The sequence below is a fragment of the Ranitomeya variabilis genome, chromosome 2, assembly GCF_051348905.1.
Source record: "Ranitomeya variabilis isolate aRanVar5 chromosome 2, aRanVar5.hap1, whole genome shotgun sequence".
In the NCBI taxonomy this organism is placed as follows: Eukaryota; Metazoa; Chordata; class Amphibia; order Anura; family Dendrobatidae; genus Ranitomeya; species Ranitomeya variabilis.
This window is the reverse complement of record NC_135233.1, coordinates 915313312-915340663: the sequence shown is the minus strand read 5'-3', so window position 1 is coordinate 915340663 and position 27352 is coordinate 915313312. Positions and strand designations below refer to the sequence as shown.

Below are 27352 nucleotides of genomic sequence, written 5' to 3'. Positions count from 1 at the left end.
CGAGGGAGGAGAGCGTCTCGCAGCTACTGGACCTCCAGGGGGGATTTCCCGCTTCTCCGGAGGAAGGGAGTTTCTTTGGGGCTTAGCCAGATCACAGAGTCTTGAGTGAAAATGTACCTCATCATGAGGCTGGTGCAGTGGGGGAGGGAGAGGATCAGAGCGGTGTGGATGTGCAGCTGCTGCTGGAGGTGATGAGTAGAACACAGCTACAGCCATATGACGCCACACAGCCTCTTCCTATTTTAAGGAGGTGTGCCGCCCTTAAACCTACCTCATATCACCCCAAAAATCACTGGGGAAATACATGGTGACCCTGACAATAAGGGGTAACCGTGCAGAAGCCTATCTGACAAAGGGGCTTTATTAATACATTGGAATGGCTGAAATCAGTCCTCTAATACACCAAGAGACTGTGCCACCCCTAAAGCTGCAAATATTATCCTCAAAACTAAAGAAAAGCAATACCAAAGCATAACTGATGACATGGGACTATGCAACAATTTGGCTGACTCTCCTACTGATAGTACTCAGCTAAATACTAAAACCTTGGACTATAAACCTATGCCCTCCATAAATGAAAGCAACCCTTTTAAACGAATGTTGGCAAAATCCATAAAAGATGAAACCAGGCTTCTCTGTGTTAAAATCTTTGAAGAATTCTACCTGTACTATGGAACCAGTTAATAAAAATAACATCGAAATAGATGATCAAATGGATCAGCTGGATTTAAATCATGACACAGATAATTCTTCTAATTCAATGAAAGGGCTAGAAAGTGTCCACTCAGAAGAGTTTACTGAAATGTCAGGTTCCTCTGAATATGGGGATAGTTATTTTACAAATGATACAGATTCTGACGAAATTTCACCCCAACATTCTTCCTCAGAGAATTCTATTAGTCATGAGATTCATGATTTGGGTCAAGAGAAATTTGACACGGGACTTGGGGACCATATGTCTAATATTTCTTTAATAGACAACATACCAGCTTCAGACGACTACCCATCAGAGTGCTTTATGATTAATATCTGTTTAGCCCTTTTAACATCGGCAAATATCTTGGGAAAGGGTACTAATATATTTGAAAACGAATTTAAAATATCCGATCCTCAACAAACAAATACAGTAAAAGGCTCTGAGTCTTTTATCAAGAAGCTCTTTAAAGATAAATTATCTTTCATAGTTAAAGATTCTAACAAACTCTACCAAGGTCTCTGATGTCCCTCTTCAAGATCCAAAAATAATGGATTCTTTATACAAAAATAATCAGATCTCGCCTTCTATTCATGCTAAAAGTCTACCTATACTCTCAGATTCTCTGGAGAAGATTCAAAAAGACATCATCTCCTTTAGAAACTGCATGGCTAACTATGAAGATTTTAAAAGGAAAAACAACATGAAAATCAGAGGAATTCTGGAGTTTGTCCAGCCTTCTCAGCTAAAGGACTATATTTCTTCAATGATTTTTCACTTACTACCTAAAAATAAAGAACTGACTGAGAAGGTTTTCAGAATTTGCAGGCTGCTCTCTCTCCCTATTAGCATTGCTTGAGATGTTATTGTGTCTTTTTATCCTATTGGGGTAAAGAACAATCTCCTTATGCTGACAAGAGGCTCAAAACTTCTTCCATCTCCGCACAATAATTTATCTTTTTCAAGGACTTGTCTAGAGATACCCTACAAAAATGGAAATTATTCTCTCAAACCACATAGGAACTCTTACGCACTGGGATATCTTACCAATGGACTATGACTTCCAATCTACAAGTGAAATTCGCGTCAAAATTGTTCACTCTCTTGTCTCCGGAGGAAAAAATTGACTTTCTGAAAAGAACAGGAATAACTTCTATGGCCTCTCCTGGACTTTCCTCTCTGTTTTCATCAAACATGTATGCCACTTGAAAGGATATTTATTCCACTTGCTATAATACTAAAAGAACCGGAGTTTTCCCTCCAACTAGCCTTAGGATCACCTTAAGAGGTTTCCAGATGCGACAGGCTCTCATGTTTACTCGATATATGTATGTTACTCATATATTTCATAATACTCTGTACTTTATGTAGATTTTGCATCTCATAATCTTTGTATGATTAATAATACCTGTTTTGATTTTAGGTGCTGAAATATTAAGTTACGCTTAAATATGTGTATTTCTGAAATGTATGATTGTCTATCTATCCCTTTTTTTCTCCTTATTTCTTATTCCCTCTTTCCTCATTCCTTTTTCCCCGATTCCCCATGTTTCCCCTTCCCCGATTCCCCATGTTTCCCCTTCCCCTTCCCACCCTTTGAAAAATTCAATAAAAAAAATTATTGGAAAAGAAAAATGGGCCATGCTTATAGGGGAGTTGAGTGACCTTGCGAAAATCTTCATACTTTATGCCACATAGGACAGAAATAAGCATCATTCTATTTAAAAGAATGAGAGCAATGAGTTTCAAACCATGTTTTTTGCATATGCAAGACACTTGAAAGATCCATCAAATTAATTAAAGAAATTAATTAATTTAAGAAATCTTACTATGGTGGACTCTTCATCAGTACTAACATGCAAAAACTCTTGATGAATCAGAGCCTAAAGATATAGTGACTTCAATAAACTTTTAAAACTACAAGTGCTCATATTAATATGCAGTGGCATATTGCTAATAGCTGCAGACCACACTGGCACTATGGGGCCTGTGGGCCCAGTGCCAGCACCAGATTCTACCATCTGAATTTCAACTGTATCCCCATTGTGGATGCAGATACAGTTGAAAGCAATTATGGAAAAGAGAGCTGTCAATTCCCTCCTCCATCATTCTCCCTCCTTTTTTTTCAATGAGTATTTTGTGGGGGCCATCATATTATTTCAAGGGCTATTTGGGGGACCATCATACTATTTGGAGGGCTATTATATTATTTGGAGGACTATGTGGGCCCATCAAACTATCAGGAGGACTATGTGGGGACCATCAAATTATTTGGAGGGCTATGTGGGGGCGATCATACTATTTGGAGTGCTATATAGAGGCCATCATGTTACTTGGGTGGGCATCATACTATTTGGAGGGCTATATGTGGGACCATCATACTATTTGGAGGGCCAATTGTGGGGCAATCATACTATCTGAAGCCTAATTGGGGCAATCATACTATTTAGAGGGTTATTTGAAGGCCATCATACTATTTGTTAAACTACTTGGGGAGACATCATAGTATTTGGAGGGCTATGTGGGCGGTCATCTTACTATTTGGAGGGCTATGTGTGTGGCCATCATACTATTTTGAGGGCTATGTGGGGACCATCATACTATTTTGAGTGCTATTTGTGGTGCCATCACACTATTTGTGGGGCATCATATTATTTGGAGGGGTATGTTGGGAGTCATCATACTATTTGGGGAGCTATATGGGGAGCATCATACTATTTGGAGTGCTATGTGAGGTGCCATCATACTATTTGGAGTTCTATGTGGGGACACAGCCCTCTACTGTTTAGAGAGCTGTGTGGTGACCATTATACTGTTTAGAGGGCTATATAGGGGCCAATTATACTGTTTGGAGGATTGTATTGGCCAATTTTACTGTTTGGAGGGGTGTGGGGTCCGTTATACTATGTGGAAGGTTGTGCAGGGGCCATTTTACTGTGTCGAGGGTTGCATGGCTGTCATTATAATGTTTGGATGTCTATGTGGGGGGCTATTGTACTGTTTTGAGGGTTAGTGGGGGCCATTATACAGTGTGGAGGTTTGTGAGGGCAACACTATATTGTATGGCAGGCCATCACACTGTATGGAGGGCTTTGTGGGGCCATGATATTGTGTACAGGGCTATGTTGGAGAGATCATACTGTGTTTTGGTCACTGTGGAGGTATCCTGCTCTGCAGGGGTACTGTAGGGTCATCATACTGTGCGTGGATTGTACTATGGAGGAATTCACTGTGGGGGTATATTACTGTTTTTGGGGGACATTTTTGTTGGCATCATACTTTGAGTGGTGAAATTGATATCTTAGTGTGTGGGAACACTAAGGGGTTTCAATAGGGGCAAAATTACTTTGTAAGGGTTGCAATGTTATGGGATATGCGCTTCTGTGACCACACCAAATATAATTTTTTTTGGGGGGGGAGTGGGCACAGCATTTAGCCTGTAAAATAACGAAATCTGCAATAGTAATATTCTGTGCAAGCTTCTTCATGGACATGGGCACATTAATCGTTTCTTTACTGGGAGTGAAAAAAATTCCCCACAGTTGAATTTACAGGCAACTATCAACCCAGACATGTCTCAATTTAATATCCTTTATCAACAATAGGAATTGAAACGCTGAGTAAGTTTGAAAAATGGATGCTGATTTATTAAATCCATTGGAAAAAATTTGGAAATGGCCCATGCCAGCCAAATCAGAAACCGATCTGTAAACATAACTATTTCAGCATTTTTTGCACCTCATCAGAACAGAGAATGGTAGTTTGCAATTTTTTTCTCATGGAGCATTGCATTGAAAATAAGTCTCCATATTGACATGCGTCTATACAATGAGATCCAACATCCCCTCTGAACTCTACTTAAGGCTACTTTCACACTAGTGTCGGGAAAGACCCGTCGCTGTGCGTCGGGCCGACGTTCCCGACGCTAGCGTGGTCTCCGCCGCACAACGGGGGCAGCGGATGTATTTTTCCAACGCATCCGCTGCCCCATTGTGAGGTGCGGGGAAGTGCGGGGAGGTGGGGGCGGAGTTCCGGCCGCGCATGCGCGGTCGGAAAAAGCGGACCGTCGGGAGCAAAAAACGTTACATGTAAGGTTTTTTTCTCCCGACGGTCCGCTAACACACGCCCAAGCGTCGCAAAACGGACGCGACGTTTGGCAATGCGTCGCAAATGCGTTGCTAATGCGTCGCTAATGTTAGTCTATGACGAAAAAACGTAGACAGCAAGAACTTTTGCTGGATGCGTATTTTCGGCAAAACGACGCATTTGCGACGTATTGCAGTTAACGCTAGTGTGAAAGTAGCCTAAGGCATCTCAACCAAAACCCTGATTTGTACTGTTGAAGGGCAAAAAGCCATAAACAGAGCTCTTTACAAACAGGTCTCTGGTATCGGCTACTTTGCATCTTTTTTTAATAAAAACTAAATATAAGCGCATTGCTTCGATAGCGTCTCCTGCCTACTTACACATACTATTACCTACAATGACTCTGTATGTTAAACGTGCACTTAGTGTTAGGGGTCAAGTTCCCGCTGCTGCACAGGGGGAATCTCGAACCATGTCCACTGTGGTCTCCCATTCTTCTCCAGCCACAGTGGAACCTGCTCAGCGGAGACATCGGTCTCAGCGCCTGGCTCGGATACTGCACTTTTGGTTACTGCTGCCTTTCCAGGTTCAGCCATTATAACCAGTACTGTTCGGATGCGAGCAGGCGCTCATGGGACTAAGTCCTGATTTTCTCCTTCTGAGCATGCCCAAGGGAAGACCTCTCATTGGAGGTCGGAGGTCACATGCTCAGGTCCTGTAGCAGCTCCTATTGGTCCACTAGGAATGTCCTGGAAAGCTACAACTATAAAAGGTTCGCATGGCCGCACGGCCATGCGCTAGTATCATTTGTGTTTGGCTGTTGCCTGTGGATACTCTACCACTCAGTATATATGTGGTGTGAGCCTGTTTAGCTTTGGGGCTGTACACTCAGGCAGGCAGCTAGCGTCAGTGGAGGCAAATAGCCTTGGCTTAGCATCTGGTTCCTTCATGTGTGCGGTTAGCACAGAAGAGTTCCAGAGCAAGCACAACCCTAGTTGCTAGGTCCAGAAATATTTGGACAGTGAGACAAGGTTGCGCATTTTAGCTGTTTACCAAAACATATTCAAGATACAGTTATATAATGAGATCCTAATTGGAGTAAGGGTTTAGGATTTACCGCTGCACTTTTTTCAAGGAACCAAAAGCAATTGGACAGTTATCTCAGAAGCACTTAAATGGGCTGCATAGGCTATTTAATGGGCTGATTCCAGATGTTGCATTTGCATTTGGAAGCTGTTGCTGTGAACTCACAAAAAGCAATCAAAGTAGCTCTTAATGGAAGTGAAACAGATCATCATTAGGCTGAAAACAAGAAGAAATCCATCAGAGAGATAGTAGAAATGTTAATAGTACCAAAACAACAGTTTGGTACATTCTGAAAAAAAAGTGCTCACTGATGAGCTTGGTGACTCAAAAAGGCCTGGACGTCTGGAGCGCCCCCACTGCCGCAGCGCCGAGGGGTACCCGGTACCGGGCCTCTGAGTCTCTGCTCTGGGGTGGTCACGGTGGCTAGGCCCGGTCCGTGGCCCTGCCTGTCAGGGGGACGTCCGGTGAACGAGTGGTGAATGGTGGTGTAGTTGTGTTGCGGTGCAGTGCCGGTCGCAGTAAATAACAAGGACACAGGGGTGCAGTCTCTTTTACCTTTACTGAAGATCTCTGGGTCCCCAGTCCGGATTCCGGATAACCAGGCTGCGCAAGTCCGACCGGTCCAATGGCACCTCCAGAGTTCTCTTCGCAGGTGGAAATCTGTGCCTACCTGCTAGCGCTATGTGTTGCGGTCCTTCCCTGCTGTGCTTACGGAAAGTCCCCACAACTGTTGTGTCTGTTTCTTAAGTTCCCTCACAACTCGATTAGATGATGTTCTGCTAATCCTCCGTCCCTCCCTGATGTTACGGTTAGGACGGCACCCGTTTGACGGGTAGGCTCGGAGCTCTTCCGGGACCCTAGAGTCGCACCTCTCCACAAGTTGCCCCCCAAGACTGCATAGGTGATTTAGGTGAGACAGCCCGCCTTTGACTGACTGTCCTGCCGTTGGTTTGAAGTATTGCCTGAAGCTGAATATAGTAATACTTCCTCGGCGTTCCGGCCGCCGGCTGTGCGCCTCAGTAGGATGTTGCCTCGGTCTTACAGCACGACTCCTACTGGTATCCTCCTTCTTGCTTTGATCTCGTTTCTCACTCAGCACAATATATCTCGCTTCTGATCCTTCCTTAGGGCACCGCCGCTATCCTGAGCAGGCACGGTCCCTTGACGTTCTTTCAAGTTGCCAGGCCTCTGTCAGGATCCCACCCCTGACCCTGACAGGGACCCTACCAAATCTTCCCCCCGCAACACCCTCTGCCACAAGGTGTTGCCTGGTTCCAACCCAGTCAGCTTTCCCTCTAACTTCCTGCCTGACCCCCAGTTTTACCAGTATGTGAGGAGTGGCCTAATGAATAGAACCCTTAGCTCCCCCTGGAGGCCCGGCTGTGAAATGTATTGGTGTCTGTGATACCTGGTCAGATGAACTCCTTCAGTGCCATCAGACGTACCATGGCTCCCCTTAGTGGCGGAGCCACAGTACTGCAACGACCAGGACTCTGGGGCGCTGCACGTCCATGGAAGACAACAGTGGTGAACAATCACAAAATCCTTTTCATGATGAGAAAAACCCCTTTACAACATCCACCCAAGTGAAAAACACCATCTGGGAAGTATTTGTTTCAGTATCTAAAGTCTACCACAAAGAGAAGACTTAATGAGAGCAAACCATCAGTCAGCCTTAAAAATAGATAAGCCAGTTTTGACCATGCCAAAAAGCATCTAAAGAAGCCAGACCAGTACTGGAAATGTATTCTTTGGGCAGATGAAGTTAGGGTCAACCTATACAAGAATGGGAGAAAAGAGTGTGCAGAAGGCTTGGAAAGACTCATGATCCAAAGCATATCACATCCTCTATAAAACATGGTGGAGGTACTGTTATGTCACTAGGGTTAATTGATGTGACTGAAGACAGAAGTAACTGGATGAATTCTTAAGTGTACAGGGCTATACTCTACTCAGATTCAACCAAATGCAGCAAGGTTGATTGGACACTCTTTGCAGTACCATGACCCAAACCATAACGAAAGAGAGAAAGAACAAGCGTTCCTAGTGAGATCAACCAAATGAAAGAAGGTGGAGACTTGTGAGTTATTGCAATCAAGTGGTCGGGTTGTGTGAGCAGGCACACCACTGGCAATGGCATGAGTTGTCTCCCTCCAATGTCTGCAGCTGCGTCCGTTTAGACCCAGGCCGTCAGGTACTCGGATATAGCAATGGAAGAAAATTACTGCGGACTTGGTGAGCACTGCCAAAACATACTGCAAAAGCAACTCAGGATTTTTTTTAAATCAAAGAAGTGAAATATTCTGCAATGGCTGAGTTAATCCCCAGACCCACAAACAAGCAACAACAGTAAAGGCCTGGCAAAGGATAACAAAGGAGGAAAACTGTTATGCACTGGTGGCTTAGGAGCAGCATGAGACGTGCTCTGGAGGAGGTGGTACCTGCACTGACCGCAGACCCTGAACTTAACACAACAACTAGAAGTAGCCGTGGGATGTACCTAACACGGCCTAGACACCTTGACACAGCCGGAGGACTAGATACCCCTAAAGATAGAAACAGGAAAGCTATCTTGCCTCAGAGAAAATCCCCAAAGGATAGACAGCCCCCCACAAATATTGACTGTGAGAGGAGAGGAAAATAACATACGCAGAATGAAACGAGGATTTAGCAAAGGAGGCCACTTCTAGCTAAATAGAAAGGATAGGAAAGACTACTATGCGGTCAGTATTAAAATACTAGAAAATATCCACCACAGAGAATACAAAATCTCCACACCTAACTAAAGGCATGGAGGGTAAATCTGCTTCTCCAGAGCTTCCAGCTTTGCTGAATAAATCCACACTGACAAAGCTGGACAAGAAAAAACATAGAAATGCACTGAACTATAAAGTCCACAGTATGTGGACTGCAAAAACAAAGCCAGGACTTATCTTTGATGATTTGGACAGAATAGCAGGAGAATCCAGGAGAGATGTGAATCCACCAAGAAACAATGGACAACTGGCACTAACTAAAGGATCTAGCCAGACTAAATAGCCCAGTCAGAATTGGTGATAAGTGGAAGCACCTGATGACTACTGAAATCCAAAGGAGCAGCAGTACCACTTATAACCACCGGAGGGAGCCCAAGAGCAGAACTCACAACATTACCACTTATAACCACCGGAGGGAGCCCAAGAGCAGAATTCACAACAGAAAACCAGTGTTTGGTGATGTTCATGATTTCCAGACATTAAGCAATCATTGCCTGCTAATTATGCTCTTCAAAGTACTAAAAATGAATATTTTATTTATGGTAAATTTAATTTAGGAGGGGTCACCGAACCCTCACCAGAGCCCCCAGGCCGATCAGGACGAGCCAAATGAAAAGCACGAACCAAATCAGCCGCATGAACATCGGAGGCAACAACCCAAGAATTATCCTCCTGGCCATAACCCTTCCATTTGACAAGATACTGAAGCCTCCGCCTCGAAAAACGAGAATCTAAAATTTTCTCAACCACATACTCCAACTCCCCATCATCCAACACCGGGGCAGGAGGATCAACAGAGGGAACAACGGGCACCACATATCTCCGCAATAAAGATCTATGGAAAACATTATGGATGGCAAAAGAGGCTGGAAGGGCCAAACGAAAAGACACAGGATTGATAATCTCAGAAATCTTATAAGGACCAATAAACCGAGGCTTGAACTTAGGGGAAGAAACCTTCATAGGAACATGACGGGAAGACAACCAGACCAAATCCCCAACCCGAAGCCGGGGACCAACACAACGACGACGGTTAGCAAAACGTTGAGCCTTCTCCTGAGACAACGTCAAATTGTCTACCACATGAGTCCAAATCTGCTGTAACCTGTCCACCACAGAATCCACACCAGGACAATCAGAAGGCTCAACCTGCCCTGAAGAAAAACGAGGATGGAAAGCAAAATTGCAAAAGAAGGGCGAAACCAAAGTAGCCGAACTAGCCCGATTATTAAGGGCAAACTCGGCCAATGGCAAGAAAGCCACCCAATCATCCTGATCAGCAGACACAAAGCATCTCAAATAAGTTTCCAAAGTCTCATTAGTTCGCTCGGTTTGGCCATTTGTCTGAGGATGAAATGCGGAAGAAAAAGACAAATCAATACCCATCCTAGCACAAAAGGCCCGCCAAAACCTAGAAACAAACTGGGAACCTCTGTCAGACACAATATTCTCAGGAATGCCATGTAAACGAACCACATGCTGAAAAAACAACGGAACCAAATCGGAAGAGGAAGGAAACTTAGGCAAGGGTACCAAATGAACCATCTTAGAAAACTGATCACAAACCACCCAGATAACAGACATCTTCTGGGAAACAGGGAGATCTGAAATAAAATCCATGGAAATATGCGTCCAAGGCCTCTCAGGGACCGGCAATGGCAAAAGCAACCCACTAGCGTGGGAACAGCAGGGCTTGGCCCGTGCACAAGTCCCACAGGACTGCACAAAAGAACGTACATCCCGTGACAAAGAAGGCCACCAAAAGGACCTACCAACCAAATCTCTGGTACCAAAAATCCCAGGATAGCCAGCCAACACAGAACAATGAACCTCAGAAATCACCTTACTAGTCCATCTATCAGGAACAAACAGTTTCCCCGCTGGACAGCGATCAGGTTTATCAGCCTGAAATTCCTGAAGCACCCATCGTAAATCAGGGGAGATGGCAGAAAGAATCACCCCTTCCTTGAGAATACCAACCGGCTCAAGGACTCCAGGAGAATCAGGCAAAAAGCTCCTAGAGAGGGCATCAGCCTTAACATTCTTAGAACCCGGAAGATACGAGACCACAAAATCAAAATGGGAGAAAAACAGGGACCATCGAGCCTGTTTAGGATTCAACCGCTTGGCAGACTCGAGGTAAATCAGATTCTTATGAATGGTCAAGACCACAACACGGTGCTTGGCCCCCTCAAGCCAATGTCGCCACTCCTCAAATGCCCACTTCATAGCCAACAACTCCCGATTGCCGACATCATAATTGCGTCCCACAGGCGAAAATTTTCGGGAAAAGAAGGCACACGGTTTCATCAAGGAACCATCAGAATTCCTCTGAGACAAAACGGCCCCTGCCCCAATTTCAGAAGTGTCAACCTCAACCTGAAAAGGAAGAGAAACATCCGGCTGACGCAACACAGGGGCAGAAGTAAATCGGCGTTTATGCTCCTGAAAGGCAGAAACAGCCGCAGAGGACCAATTCGTCACAGCAGCGCCTTTCTTAGTCAAATCGGTCAGGGGTTTAACCACACTGGAGAAGTTGGCAATGAAACGGCGATAAAAATTAGCAAAGCCTAAAAATTTCTGAAGGCTCTTCACAGATGTGGGTTGAACCCAATCATGAATGGCCTGAACCTTAACAGGATCCATTTCTATAGACGAAGGAGAAAAAATGAAACCCAAAAAAGAAACCTTCTGAACTCCAAAGAGGCACTTAGACCCCTTCACAAATAAAGCATTATCACGAAGGATCTGAAATACCATCCTGACCTGTTTCACATGAGACTCTCAATCATCGGAAAAAATCAAAATATCATCCAAATATACAATCATGAATTTATCAAGATAATTGCGGAAAATATCATGCATGAAGGACTGAAACACAGATGGAGCATTAGAAAGCCCGAAAGGCATCACAAGGTATTCAAAATGGCCTTCGGGCGTATTAAACGCAGTTTTCCATTCGTCACCCTGTTTAATACGAACAAGATTATACGCCCCTCGAAGGTCAATCTTAGTAAACCAACTAGCCCCCTTAATCCTAGCAAACAAATCAGAAAGCAAAGGCAAAGGGTATTGAAATTTGACCGTGATCTTATTCAAGAGGCGATAATCAATACAGGGTCTCAAGGAGCCATCCTTCTTGGCAATAAAAAAGAATCCCGTTCCCAATGGTGACGAAGATGGCAAAATATGCCCTTTCTCCAAGGACTCCTTAACATAACTCCGCATGGCGGTATGTTCTGGCACAGACAGGTTGAAAAGTCGGCCCTTAGGGAACTTACATCCTGGAATCAAGTCAATAGCACAATCACAGTCCCTATGCGGAGGAAGGGAACTGGACTTGGGCTCATCAAACACATCCTGGAAATCTGACAAAAACTCAGGAATTTCAGAAGAGGGGGAAGAGGAAATTGACATCAAAGGAATGTCATTATGAACCCCCTGACAACCCCAACTAGTCACAGACATAGATTTCCAATCCAGCACCGGATTATGTACCTGTAACCATGGAAAACCCAGTACAATAACATCATGTAAATTATGCAACACCAGAAAACGACAATCTTCCTGATGTGCTGGCGCCATACACATGGTCAGCTGTGTCCAAAACTGAGGTTTATTTTTAGCCAAAGGTGTAGCATCAATGCCCCTTAAAGGAATAGGGTTCTGCAAAGGCTGCAAGGGGAAACCACAACGCTTGGCGAATTCTAAGTCCATCAAGTTCAAAGCGGCGCCTGAATCCACAAACGCCATGACAGAAAATGATGACAATGAGCAGATCAAGGTCACAGATAAGAGAAATTTAGGCTGTACAGTACTGATGGTAACAGACCTAGCGACTCTCTTAGTACGCTTAGGACAATCAGAAATAACATGAGCAGAATCACCGCAGTAAAAACACAACCTATTCTGACATCTGAATCCTTGCCGTTCAGCTCTAGTCAAAATCCTATCACACTGCATAGGCTCAGGACTCCGCTCAGAGGACGCCATCATGTGCACAACTCTGCGCTCGCGCAAGCGCCGATCAATCTGAATGGCCAGAGACATAGAATCATTCAGACCAGCAGGCGTGGGGAACCCCACCATAACATCTTTAACGGCTTCAGAAAGACCCTTTCTGAAAATTGCCGCCAAAGCATCCTCATTCCATTTAGTGAACACAGACCATTTTCTAAATTTCTGGCAGTATGATTCTGCCGCTTCCTGACCCTGACACAGGGTCATCAAGGTTTTTTCTGCATGATCCACTGAATTAGGTTCATCATAGAATAACCTAGCGCCTGAAAAAAGGTGTCTACATTAAGCAAAGCAGGATTCCCTGATTCAAGGGAAAATGCCCAGTCCTGCGGGTCGCCACGCAGCAGGGAGATGACAATTTTAACTTGCTGAATTGGATCACCAGAGGAACGGGGTTTCAGAGCAAAAAACAGTTTGCAGTTATTTTTAAAGCTCAAAAACTTGGACCTGTCCCCAAAAACCAATCAGGAGTTGGAATTCTAGGCTCTAAAACCGGAGTCTGGACAACATAATCAAAAATACCCTGTACTCTTGCAGCAAGTTGATCCACACGAGAAGCCAAACCCTGAACATCCATGTCAGCGCCAAACTCCTGAACCACCCAGAGATTAAAATGGAAAAGAAGACAAAGTAGACTGCAGAAAAAAAAATGGCTCAGCACTTTTCTTCCCTTCTTTTGAGATGCATTTAACTCATTGTGGGCCAGTTGTACTGTTATGCACTGGTGCCTTAGGAGCAGCATGAGACGTGCTCTGGAGGAGGTGGTACCTGTACTGACCGCAGACCCTGAACTTAACACAACAACTAGAAGTAGCCGTGGGATGTACCTAACACGGCCTAGACACCTCGACACAGCCGGAGGACTAGATACCCCTAAAGATAGAAACAGGAAAGCTATCTTGCCTCAGAGAAAATCCCCAAAGGATAGACAGCCCCCCACAAATATTGACTGTGAGAGGAGAGGAAAATAACATACGCAGAATGAAACCAGGATTTAGCAAAGGAGGCCACTTCTAGCTAAATATAGGATAGGACAGAGTACTATGCGGTCAGTATTAAAATACTAGAAAATATCCACCACAGAGAATACAAAATCTCCACACCTAACTAACGGCATGGAGGGTAAATCTGCTTCTCCAGAGCTTCCAGCTTGACTGAATAAATCCACACTGACAAAGCTGGACAAGAAAAAACATAGAAATGCACTGAACTATAAAGTCCACAGTATGTGGACTGCAAAAACAAAGCCAGGACTTATCTTTGATGATTTGGACAGAATAGCAGGAGAATCCAGGAGAGATGTGAATCCACCAAGAAACAATGGACAACTGGCACTAACTAAAGGATCTAGCCAGACTAAATAGCCCAGTCAGAATTGGTGATAAGTGGAAGCACCTGATGACTACTGAAATCCAAAGGAGCAGCAGTACCACTTATAACCACCGGAGGGAGCCCAAGAGCAGAACTCACAACATTACCACTTATAACCACCGGAGGGAGCCCAAGAGCAGAATTCACAACAGAAAACCAGTGTTTGGTGATGTTCATGATTTCCAGACATTAAGCAATCATTGCCTGCTAATTATGCTCTTCAAAGTACTAAAAATGAATATTTTATTTATGGTAAAGTTAATTTAATTTTGTCCAATTACTTTTGAGACCCTGAAATCAGGAAGCTTTGTAGAAAATGGTTGCAATTTCTAAAGGTTTCACATTTTTGTCTAACCCCTTTAATTAAACCTGAAAGTCTGCACTTCAATTGCATCTCAGTTGTTTCATTTTATATCAAACATAGTGGCCTGCAGAGCCCAAATCTTGAAGACTCAGTCACTGGCCAAGTATTTCTGGACCTAACTGTATACACACAGGGCCGGCGTCAACACCCGGCCTACCCGGGCAAGTGCCGGGGCCCTGACGAGACAGGGGGGCCCACTCACACAGTCATAGAGCCATCTGGCTGCTTTAACCCTTTCTACCCTTTCAATTTGCGCTGGCACAAGCATCTTCTCACTGTCAGTGCAGGGCCAGGCACACATAGGGGTTAATTAAGGACACAGCCAGCGTGACATTGTGGGCGGAGAGTTCTCCTGCTCTGAATCTCCTGTAAGCCCCCCCCCCCCGCTCAGACAAAAGAATTACAGCGGGGGTCCCATGTCCACATAGGCCTGGCTTATTCATTTTAGCCCTTAGTTATTACGGGTCAATTTGAGGTCAGGGTATTTTTAGTTAATTTATGTAAAAGCAGCCAGATCTGGTTCTGGCTGGCTTTTTTGCCCGCCTAAAGTGTTATGTTTGATTGGTTGTCAATCAGTTGCTGGGCAGATTTGATTATTATATATACCTGAGCGCCGGTGTTGGATACTCAGTTTGCCGGCGCTTGAAGAAAAGAAGAGACCTCATTGAACGATGGAGAAACTCCTGCAGGAACTCCTATCAAGAGCCGGCGAGGAAGATGGGGAGGATTGGCTGAGGAGCTGCTTGGCTATAAAACCTCCGTTAGCAGCCTCCGAAGCCATCGCTCCTCCCCCAGTTCCAGTACTTCCGACGCAAGATGCAGGGCAAGAAGTAGCACCTCCGGCAGCTGTGAGCTCTCCAGCGAGGACCAGGAGGCAGAGGGCGGCTTCCTCACCTGCTCCGTCTCCTGCGGCATCCAGGCTCGGTATGTCATCTACAAGCAGGAAGTCACGCCGCAGCTGCGCGTCGAAGTCTCGCAGCCCTCTGCGGGATTTTGGAGATCATCAGCTGGGAGAGGAGCGGCCGGAAGAGCCAGAAAGGGCACCGGCCGTAAAAGCGCTGCGGTGCCCCTCTCCGCTGGCGCCCGGTCGGCTCCTGCATCTGCTGCACGGGGCTCGAGGTCCGCTCCGCCCCCCTTGTCATCTGATGAAGAGGAGGATCGTGTCCCAAGAGCTGCCAGGCAGCCGCGCTCGCCCCATTCTGCGGGCTGGAGCGCAGGCTGTGAAGGAGGAGGAAGACCGGACAACCGAGCTGCGAGGGGTGAGACTTATAATATCCCATTGTCTGTCCCTCAGAGTCAGTTAAGAGACTTAATTAAATCTGTAGTAGCCGAAGCATTGGGTGAAGCTAGTAATTCATCTCGGGCAACAGCTTCTCCTGCTCCTTTTCTCTCAGAAGCTCCTGCCCTTAGTATACCTCCTTTGAATCCTTTCAAGGAGGCTTTAACCTGTGAGCTTTCCCCACTGGGATTCCATTTGAGCCCCTCAGTTAAGGAGCTCATTTGGAATAATCAATTTGTCGATCTATTTTCATTATTACCAAGTAGGGATCATCCCCCTAAGTCAGAGAAGAAAGATGACAAATCTGATCATGATGACCCTAAGCGTAATATTAGGTCCTTTAATAACTGGGTCCAAGCGTTTGCCATATATGCTTCTGTGTTGGGAGAGAAATCACCTAACCTTTGTAGTTGTCTCTTCCAACACGTTGACATCATATTAGAGGCTTATAAAAATTTTGGTGGCACTGCTTGGCTCAGTTATGATGAGGCCTTTAGACATAAGCTGTCAGTTCACCCCGAACTAAAATGGGGCTCTAAAGACATTGGGCTATGGATCAATCTCATGCTTCCTATGAGGAATGCTGTTGCTAGGCAACCTTCTTCTTCTGTCAGCAAAAAGGGTGTTTGTTTTGCTTATAATGATTCTTTCTGTAAGTGGAACAATAATTGCCGTTTTCGACACGAATGTTCGTTCTGTGGGAATTCCCACCCCATGTCCAAATGCTTTAAGAAGCAGGCTGCCCAGCAATCCTCTAAAGAATCAATTTCAAAGGGCCCCATCGCCAGTGAAGCTGGAAAAAATGGTCCACTGGCTAAGCAAATACCCAGACAGGGAGATCAGTAGTTTACTTTATGACGGTTTTTCTTTAGGTTTTCATGTTCCACAATTCAAAGGTTCCGGTTGTGTTTTAGTTAAAAATCTCCCATCCATTACTGAATTCCCTGATGTTGCTAGGGAAAATTTTTTTTCTGAGTTAGAACTAGGCAGAGTTGCCGGCCCCTTTTTCTCCCCTCCATATTCAAATTTTCGCTTATCCCCTCTGGGTATTGTTCCCAAAAAGGAGCCGGGTTCTTTCCGGATGATTCACCATTTATCTTATCCAGTGGGCCAATCCCTGAATGATGAGGTAGACAAGACAATGTGTTCTGTTACCTATTCCTCATTTGATAGCGCATTGGATATGCTTAGAAAATTCGGTCCTGATGCCCTTTTATCCAAATCAGACATTAAATCTGCCTTCAGACTTCTCCCAGTTCATCCGGATGGGTTTAATTCATTGGGTTTTCATTTTGATAACTGTTTCTTTTTTGACAAATGCCTTCCCATGGGTTTTTCATTATCTTGCTTTTATTTTGAAAATTTTTTTGGGTTTTGGAATCTAGCGGTTGTAGTGCAGGTATTTTACATTATTTAGATGACTTCCTTTTTGTTGGCCCAGCCCATTCTTCGGCTTGTGAAAATACTCTTTCTAGGTTTCTTGAATTGTGTTCATTTTTTGGAATCCCAATTGCCCACGAGAAAACTGTAGGCCCTTCTTGTCTCATTGAATTTTTGGGCATCATGATCGATTCGGTAAAAATGGAAACCGTCCTGCCTCAAGAGAAAATTGACAAACTCCGTAGTTCTCTTGAAAACTTATTGGCAAAGGACAAAATCACCCTTAAGGAGCTTCAGTCCCTGCTTGGGCTATTAAATTTTTCCTTAAGGGTCATTCCAATTGGCAGGGTTTTTTCCAGGTCGCTTTATGAAGCTACTAAAGGGCATTCTTCTCCCAATTCTCATATCAGATTGTGTTCTGATATGAAAGAGGATGCAAGAATCTGGCTAGCATTTCTAGCAGGTTTTAATGGCAGATCTATAATTCAATCCCCTTTTGTATCTTCAGATTCTATTCCCCTTGTTTTTTCTGCAGACTCCACTCTAGGGGTGGCCTGCTTGTTTCAATCGCACTGGATATCCTGGAGCTGGCCTGTTAATTGGGTTTTTAGGGAATTAAACAAAAACCCTTTTATTATCGAGTTGGTATCAATCCTTCTGTGTATTTGCTTATGGGGCCGTGGTTTACAAAACTCCAGGGTTTTATTACATTCCAGGAATCAAGCAGTGGTTTTTTCAATCAATACCCTGTCATCCAGGAATGTAGTTGCATCGAAAATTCTGAGAAAATTGGTATTGGAATGTTTAAACTGCAATATTTGGCTAAAAGCAGTTTCAGGAGGTGGTAAGGCTAGTCATTTAACTGATTTTATTTTGCAGCGTCAGTGGTTTGATTTTTATCTACAGGTTCCATTGGCAGACAAAGAGGCGTACGATTGCCCCCTTTCAATTCAGGACATGATTCCGATATAATTCCCTATTTTATTCGGAATTCTTTATCTAACAGATCATGGGCTGATTACTCAGCCGCATGGAAGAAATGGGTCAATTTTTCTGCTCTTTTTGGTTTTGTCGCCTCTGCTCCTGACCCAAATTCAGCTTTGAAGTTTGCTGAGTCTCTGGTCAAACAGGGATTATCTTACTCCGCAGTGGCCAAATACTTTGCGGGAGTCTCTTTCTTTTTAAAATTGAATGGCGGGACTGCGTTGACGGATTTTTTCTCAGTAAAGCAATTTTTGAAAGGGCTGAAAAGGGAAAGGTTTTTTCCGGATTCAAGGTGCCCTATTTCTATTTCTTTATTGATTGACATTTGTTCTGCCCTTATGCATGTTTGTAAGAACTTTGAGGAGGCGCTTTTGTTTAATTCCATATTTTCTATCTCCTTTTTTGGGGCACTAAGGGTTGGTGAGGTAGTATCAGCCAAAAAATCTGTTTCATCCGGGCTCTTGCTTTCGGATGTCAAAATTTTTGAGTCGTTTCTTCTGTTGTTTATCAGGAAGTCTAAGACGGATCAGCTGGGGAGAGGAGCGGAGCTAAGATTGAATTCGTTTCCTGAATCTAGAATTTGTCCTGTAACTAATCTATCTAAATGGATCATGTTTAGGCCCCCAGCTGAAGGCTCCTTATTTATTCATAGGGATTCTTCCCCGGTGACGGTTTTCCAATTTAGTTTTATTTTAAAGAAGTGTTTGGCATTTTTGGGTAAAAGTCACCTCAAAATTACTTCCCATTCTTTTAGAATTGGTGCGGCTACAGAAGCCTCAAGAGCTGGCCTATCTGACGATAAAATCAAAAGAATGGGAAGATGGGAATCGAAAAGATTCAGAATTTATGTTCGGCCCGATTTATATCCCGATTAATTTTTATTTCTCTTATATTCTACAGTTATTTGGATCGTTGGGCATTCATTTGTCTTCTGGGCCCAGAAGAGGGCCAGCCTTCGATCATATTCTGAGAATTTGTCGTTCCATTCTTCTAAAGTTCAAGTTTTTTGGCACGGCATTCGCGGCTTGAATTGGCTTTCTTTGGTCTCTGAGGTACAGAGTTGTCTGGAGAGGTTCCCTCACCCGGATTTAATTATAGTTCATCTCGCTGGGAATGATTTAGGAAGAATCAACACTTTGAACCTTCTGGCCGCTATACGGTCGGATCTTACTTATTTAAGACAGATTTTTCCAGTCTCTGGTATTGTTTTTTCGGAAATCATTCCCAGGCGTGCTTGGCAATGTAATCAGCTTTCATTTTTGGATAAGATCCGGAAGAGGGTTAATTTCTCCATGAAGAAGTTCTTACCTCTTATTTCGGGGTTTTCTTTTAGACATACAGACTTAGAAGGCTTTTTACCAGGGATGTTCAGGAATGATTTGGTTCATTTGTCCGATATCGGACTTGATATATTTAATCTTAACATGGGCAATATAATCGAAAAATGGCTGTGTGGTTTGGGGGGGGCCTCGGCTCTCTGAACCTTGGCCTCTTGGGGTAAAAATCACCCAATTTTGGGTGGATTTGGTTTATGGAAGTTATGGAAATTTGGACTTATGAACTTATGGATATTATTTATTGGTTATTTAATTATTTATTTGGAATTTGTAACTCAAAATAAAACCTCACGGCCATTTATTCCAACCAATATTGGTGTCTTGTGTTTATTATATTTATAGTTATAGGCCTTATGGGGACATGTAAGCCCCCCCGCTCAGACAAAAGAATTACAGCGGGGGTCCCATGTCCACATAGGCCTGGCTTATTCATTTTAGCCCTTAGTTATTACGGGTCAATTTGAGGTCAGGGTATTTTTAGTTAATTTATGTAAAAGCAGCCAGATCTGGTTCTGGCTGGCTTTTTTGCCCGCCTAAAGTGTTATGTTTGATTGGTTGTCAATCAGTTGCTGGGCAGATTTGATTATTATATATACCTGAGCGCCGGTGTTGGATACTCAGTTTGCCGGCGCTTGAAGAAAAGAAGAGCCCGCCCTCCCTCCCTTTATATTGTCATCTCTCCTGTCGTTTGGTTTTATTTGTGGGTAAAAATCACCCAATTTTGGGTGGATTTGGTTTATGGAAGTTATGGAAATTTGGACTTATGAACTTATGGATATTATTTATTGGTTATTTAATTATTTATTTGGAATTTGTAACTCAAAATAAAACCTCACGGCCATTTATTCCAACCAATATTGGTGTCTTGTGTTTATTATATTTATAGTTATAGGCCTTATGGGGACATGGCTGCTGCACTGCTGAACTTATGGAGGAGACGGAGCTCCTACCAGCACCTGAGTGAGTGCAATGCTATATCGCTGTATGTTCTGACAGTCTGGGACTGGGTGACCTGGGGCGGCCATGGGCTGGGCGGCTGCCCAGTACAGCCTGTATAGATACAGTGTATATAATATATATACAGGACAGGTGCTGGGGGCCTGGGCTGGGCGGCTGTTGAAGTATATACACTGCACAGTACCACTCCTCCTGTATATATACACTGCACAGTACCGCTCCTCCTGTATATATACACTGCACAGTACCATTCTTCCTGTATATATACACTGCACAGTACCACTCCTCCTGTATATATACACTGCACAGTACCACTCCTCCTGTATATATACACTGCACAGTACCACTCCTCCTGTCCTGTATATATACACTGCACAGTACCTCTCCTCCTGTATATATATACCGCACAGTACCACTCCTGTATATATACACTGCACAGTACCACTCCTCCTTTTTATATACACTGCACAGTACCGCTCCTCCTGCCCTGTATATATACACTGCAGAATTTACAATGTCTATCACTCATGTAAGAAGTGAAATCTGGCATTGTACTATACCTATATTTCTCCGCTGTATCTGGGCATCATGAATCGTGGTATGTGTTAAAGGGGGGGGGGGGCCCACTGAGACTCTTTTGCCCGGGGCCCTCAAAAACCTGGAGCCGGCCCTGTATACACAGTATATACAGTCAATAAGGAATGCATGCCTGCATGGAGATATATTGTATGTAGGGTGTATATACTTATATAAATCTCCAACCTAAACTGCAACGACAGTGTGAACAGAGCTTTACTTGTAGAGGGCTTGCATATGAAAGCGAGTGTGTAGACAGGGGTAATTGTAGACTGCTTTGGTTGTAACTGCCTGGTCAACACAATCTGTCTCTGGGTCACTCAGATTGTGTTGTGTGAGTAACTTAATATTAGGACTTATGACATTTACCTACTTGGTTAATCAGCAATGGCTTTAAGTGAACAGAATGACAGACATGACAAGTGATTGTAGACAGATACATGTTTAATATACAGTACAAGAACACTCAGTTGTCAAGGGCTCAGTTCACCCTCTAGAATGAGCTACTTTTCTATTATCCTTGTGGGTCTCTTGTTTCTCTTTATCTTGCATTCTTGAAACATTTTCTCATTTACTTGTTTTGCTTCTCGCTCACGCTGCAATATTTCTCTTGGGAAGAGGCTTCCCTCATCAAACACGGCTTTCAGGGCTACAATAGTGATAGAATCACATTTACATTATTCATGCGACTGGCAAGAGCCCAAAAAGACTTTATTAACACCAATGACTGCTAAACTGACCCAGTTCTACATTATTATCCTGTCTCTTATCACAGACAAGGTGACATTTTCATATGACCAAGGGTACAAGCAATCCAAAGTGAGGAACTTGCTTCAGTAAATACAGTGCATGCCATTAGCGGGTTCCTTCTTCCTTTTTCCCCGCACACATTTCAGAGTATATTAGAAAAAAAGCTCTAATCTTCAGGATTTTCCTTTTAGTAAGACAAGAATTCTCATTAGTATGTATTTGCCATACATATTCAAGGTGGATTTTCAGTTTGTTGTAATAACAAGTAGAGATAAGTACGGCATTTAAACCTGAACCCATATCATCTCTATTCGTTTTCACAATGTAAAGTATGATGCCTTTGTGACTCTCCTCTCTTAAAATTAAATACAGTTTTAACCTTCTCCAAATGCAAAGAGGCAATGTATTTTCTTCTTTCCTAGTATATTGTTACTGGAAACAAGTTTCAACACCCCTGTTGGTAAATCCACTCCACTATTGTTGTAAAATCGTGGCATTAAATGGGGATAGAATAGGGTAGATCCTTGGAAGATCCTCACAATATCTCATTTTGGTATTTCATACTATGTTGGGACATACTTATGTCGTTTAAGCAAGTAGTTCTTAATTCTCCATGGGTCTCCATTTTTGAATGTCACAGATGGGCACATCAGTCATTGGGCTGGCTGGTGGAAACATTTCGGGACTCGAGAGCATGTTGTGAAAAATGTCATACACATGCCTCTAAAGACGAATGAGATATTATGTGATCAATCATCATCAGCATTATTTTTTTTAAAAAGTAGATGGAAATTTTCTTTTATAGTAAGGTTCCATATAAGAAGGTTCACTATTAGTAATACCTTTTGGAATATAGGATCTTTCAGCTATGTTATCTGTATAGTACATACAATATTACTGGTATAATTTTCAGGATTAGGGTGGACCAGGGAATGTATAGGGTAAGGCTGGTTTCAGACTTGCGTACGGGAGGGCTGCGGATGGCAGCATACTTCCTCCCTTCTTCCTCCCTGAAACCCCTGCCTACGCTCCACCTACTACTCCTTGTGTCCTGCGTTGCCCCACGTACCTATCTTTAACATTGGGTACGCAGGTCAGGCGAATGTATGCGGATGCCTTCGCATGCGCCATTTTGACACTGCGCCGATCACAACAAAATGCAACATTCGGCTGACCTGCGTACCCAATGTTAAAGATAGGTATGCAGGGCAACACAGGACGAAAGGAGTAGTAGGCGAAGCATAGGCAGGATTCCAGGGAGGAAGAAGGGTGGAAGTTTGCTGCCATCCGCAGCCCTCCCAAACGCAAGTGTGAAACCAGCCTTAGCCATCATGGAGCGAGGGTATTATTGTAGTCATATTAATAGGGTGCCAACCTTCGTAGCTTGTCAAGAAAAATTGTACATGTAAATAGGGTGAAGACAGAAAACATTGAGTCTCCCTAATATCTGTACCCTATATAGTATGTCCAGCCTCTGAGCCAGTACATTAATAAACATTTTGCGTAGTGTTTCTTCTTGTGGATTTTATGACTATTATGTGTTTATCTATGGAGAAATACAATTTGTGGCTTTTTTTAATATGTATTAATAAAGATTTGTGTTTTCAATAATTGAAGATTTACTGTCCTTACTTAGTTTAATTGCTTCACAACATGGCCAATTTCCATATTTGCACCTTCATTTTTTCCTCCACTTCTTCTCATAGCTCTTTTATTTTTTGTCCACATAGACATAGGAGGGCTTGTTTTTTGCGGGACAAGTTGTACTTTGATTGACACTGTTCATTTTACCACATAGTATACTGTCATCAGGAAAAAAATTGCTAATGGGGAGAAATTGTGAAAAAAAACCCACAATTCTGTCATTGTTATTTGGGAATTGTTTTTACAGGGTACATGTTGTAGTGAAAATGACCTTGCAATATGATTCAGAACATCAATGCGATGTTCAGTTTTTGTATTCTTTTATTGGTGAAATAAAAGAATTTGCAAAAAAAAATTGTGGGGTTGGGTTGCCATTTTCCGAGACCCATAACATTTTTTTTTTGATCAATGGAGCTGTGTGATGGCTAATTTTTTTGCGAGGTGAGACAAAGTTTTTATTGATTCTATTTTCGGATAGATATATCTTATGGATTACTTGCCGGCGAGTATTAAGTGCTACTGTCAGAGTTTGACAGTGATATACATTTTAACAAATGCTAGCGCAGCTCTTCTCCACTTGAGAGTTTTAGGCTACTTTCACACTAGCGTCGGGCTTGGCCCATCGCGGTGCATCGGGCCGAGGTTCCCGACGCTAGCGTTGTCTCCGCCGCACAACGGGGGCAGCGGATGCATTTTTCCAGCGCATCCGCTGCCCCATTGTGAGGTGCGGGGAAGTGCGGGGAGGTGGGGGCGGAGTTCCGGCCGCGCATGCGCGGTCGGAAAAAGCGGACCGTCGGGAGCAAAAAACGTTACATGTAACGTTTTTTGCTCCCGACGGTCCGCCACAGCACGGCGCAACCGTCGCACGACGGTTGCGACGTGTGTCATTGCGTCGCAAATGCGTCGCTAATGTTAGTCAATGCAGAAAAAACGCATCCTGCAAGCACTTTTGCAGGATGCGTTTTTTCAGCAAAACGACGCATTGCGACGTAATGCAGTTAATGCCAGTGTGAAAGTAGCCTTAGAGGCAGGTCCTAGCTGTGACCCACACTCATCACATGCTGAGTATGGCACATGCATGTCATGAAGGGGTTCATTTTTGTGACAACCCTGTATTTTGCTTTACCTTATGTCTGTAAGGCAAACATACTGAACTTTCCCAGCTTCCCTGCTGGTCACCAATATCAGATGTGATCACTCCATCCCTGACCGTGGTGGTAAATGTGCACCACCAAGCCTGTATGATTGGCAATGCTAAAAGTTCCAGGGAAAGTTCTGCTGAGCAGCCTATCAGGAAGGTAGATCAAGATTACTTTGAGAGGGAAAGCCAATCACAACTGCAGATCAGCAGTCGAGTGAGAAGGCAGGATTGGTATCTAATGAATGTTCAAAGTCCTCTATTTAATCCCGCTTACTCATTTTGGCATTCACAGTTATTGTGTATACCATTACTTTGGTGACCAAAAAACAAAGGATTAACTACAATATTTCTGACCTGGCTTGGTTCCTGACTAATCTTCTGTTTAACCCCTGATTGTGCTTTTAGATTTAAGCCTTAATCTGCCAAATCTCTCTCTACATCTGCTGATGCTCTCTGACCTCCTGAACTCTGAACTAATATTTCTGGCATACACTTAGAACTCTGATTTTGTCCTTGTTCCTGTCTTTTGGTTCAGAACTGGCATATTTACATTTTCCATTCTATTTGATCTTATCTTCACCAGCAGCGAATATGCAAAATGGGGCTAGTTTGAGGAATATAAGATTTATCACGTATTCTGGTTTGTTTCACACTAGTTTCCATGTTTCTTGCTTCCATATGTGCCCATTTATGGTTTTTCTGCCATCAGTCTGAATCTACAATGTGGACATTCCAATAAGAACAGGGAAAACCAATGCATGAACACCTGTGTCCAAACTTTTACTGGTAATGTAATTGTAATGTATTTTGGCCATGTTCTGATTACTTACTTTCAGTGAAGGTGGGGGATTGTACAATATTAGCAGTTTTTTCTTCTACCTTCTCTCCAAAGTATTTGTCAGGATTTACAAAAAAATCAGGTTTGCTCATTTCAGCAGTTTCCCGCAGAGAACTGATGTTTAACAAGCTGAAGGTACCTGCCATGAGTCACATAGAACAGTCATTAAACTTAGTTTGTACAGTTTTACCAAGCTTCGTATTAATCACTACTGCAAATGTTCAATCTACAAAATAGCACAGCCACATGAAAGATGTGCGTTCAATTTATTCTACTCAAATGAAAAGATTATGAATTCTTACAGGTAAAGTTCAATTGAAAATGTAGAAAATACAAAGCATATCTCTTGTTTCACAAAAATCTGCAGTACAACTATAGGGGTGTGAGGAAGACTCCTCACATTCAGGCCTTAGCACTTGGGGGGACTTTACGCCACCCTGCCACATAAGACCAGTGGTGCCATGCAGATATTTGGTGGCATACTGTTGTATTATGAACTGCAACTGCATATGGAGGAAAGAGAAGAATCTATTCTGAAGATTTAAAAAAAAAATGAATGCAAGCTACAAAAAAAAGGGTCGGACATCTTTAGTATTTGATTAATATTCATGCACAAATACGTTGTGGCAATATACATTATATATACATAGACTTTGAGTCATATGCATACAGTGTGCATCATATTTGGCCGCGTGCCTTTGCCTGATGAAACGCACTAGTGGGTTGTGGCACCATTGCTGTTTACAGGTAAACCATCATTCTATATAATTTTGCAACACTGTTCAGCTGTGGTGCCACAATATTTTTTGTCTCACCACTGAGTGTTTGGGCTTACTTTGTGTTTTTTAAAGTGTTTTTATCATTGTTGTATTTTGATCTTTTTTGTACCTTATAGTTCTGTGTGCGCCCTCCCTTCTTATATGTCCTGACCCCTCAGGCGCTGAACTCCAGTATTCAGCAGTCCTATATCTCAATGCCCATATGATACCTAATTTATGATTTATATGATTTAGTTTGGGTGGCATTGCTTGTCTGGGGATTTACTTTTGTTTGATTCAAGACTGTCTACATAGTAGCAGCTGTGATGGGAAATGCTGACTATCTTTTACCCATCACATGCTCTAGTGCTCTAGTTCTATCCTATATACTTCTGTCATTTGACAATCCTTCAAATGTTGCACCTTTGGAGATCAAAAGCCACACTCCATTACAAATCCTTTGAAAAGCAAAATTTAAGGATGTCATAATCAGATCACCAGCTTTAGTTTCACTGACCCTATTTGACCTGTTCTATACTACAGCACACTTATATAGGTGCCCCAACAGGATTTCAAACCTGCAACATTATTAACGTGCTTGGTTCCAAATCCAGGTGAGATCAAACTCAACTAGAGATGTGCGGACACCTGGATTTTCGGGTCCAGCGGGTTTGGCCGAACAGTTACAAAAAGTTTGGGTTACCAGCACAGTACCCGGATCTGTTCAGAACAGATGCTGAACTTTACTGTTCATCTCTAAACTCAACCACACCAAAACAACCTTAATTTATAACTTCTGTATTTGTATTATCAAGACAATGATATAAATGCTCCCCTTAACTAATATAACTAACCAATTATTAACATAAGTTACTGCTTAGATTTGAGCAAAAAGTTTTACAGGACCCTAACCACTGTGAGCCTCCTACTGCCTGAAACATCCCAGAACCTATTCTGATGTTCAGCCCTCGGTATAATGTGTGTGTAATGATGCATCGTAATGACTATAAATTGAGATAGTAATCAGAAGAAACCCTAGGATGCTGTATGTAGTAGAAGGTTCATGGTGTCCTGGCAGCTAAACCAAAGCAGGGTGGACCTCCTACTACTTGTGACATCTCAACACTTTTTCTGATTAGCAGGCCCCTGTAATGCAAAATGTGCATCATAATGCATCTTAAAGCCTACAAATGGGCAAATTACTCAGAAGAGGCCCTGGGATGCCATAGATAGTAGGAGCTTCATAGTTTTCTGGTCCTGGACTAAAGACGTGGCCACTGGAATAGGGTGGTGAGAATCTTGTTGCACAAGTCTATTGCTAAATATTTTAT

The 27352-nt window shown here is 43.2% G+C and overlaps 1 protein-coding gene across 1 annotated transcript in view; it reads right to left on the bottom strand.

Moving 5' to 3' along the window:
* Positions 1-21326: 21326 nt before the first annotated feature.
* Positions 21327-27352, bottom strand: part of WDR49 (WD repeat domain 49) — a 314656-nt gene continuing 308630 nt past the window's right edge. Inside the window, exons 17-18 of the mRNA XM_077290613.1 lie at positions 25256-25402; positions 21327-21539 (exon numbers count right to left, since the gene is read on the bottom strand). Coding sequence (XP_077146728.1) covers positions 21394-21539; positions 25256-25402 — 293 coding nt within the window. The 3' untranslated portion in view covers positions 21327-21393. The remainder of the gene's footprint in view (positions 21540-25255; positions 25403-27352) is intronic.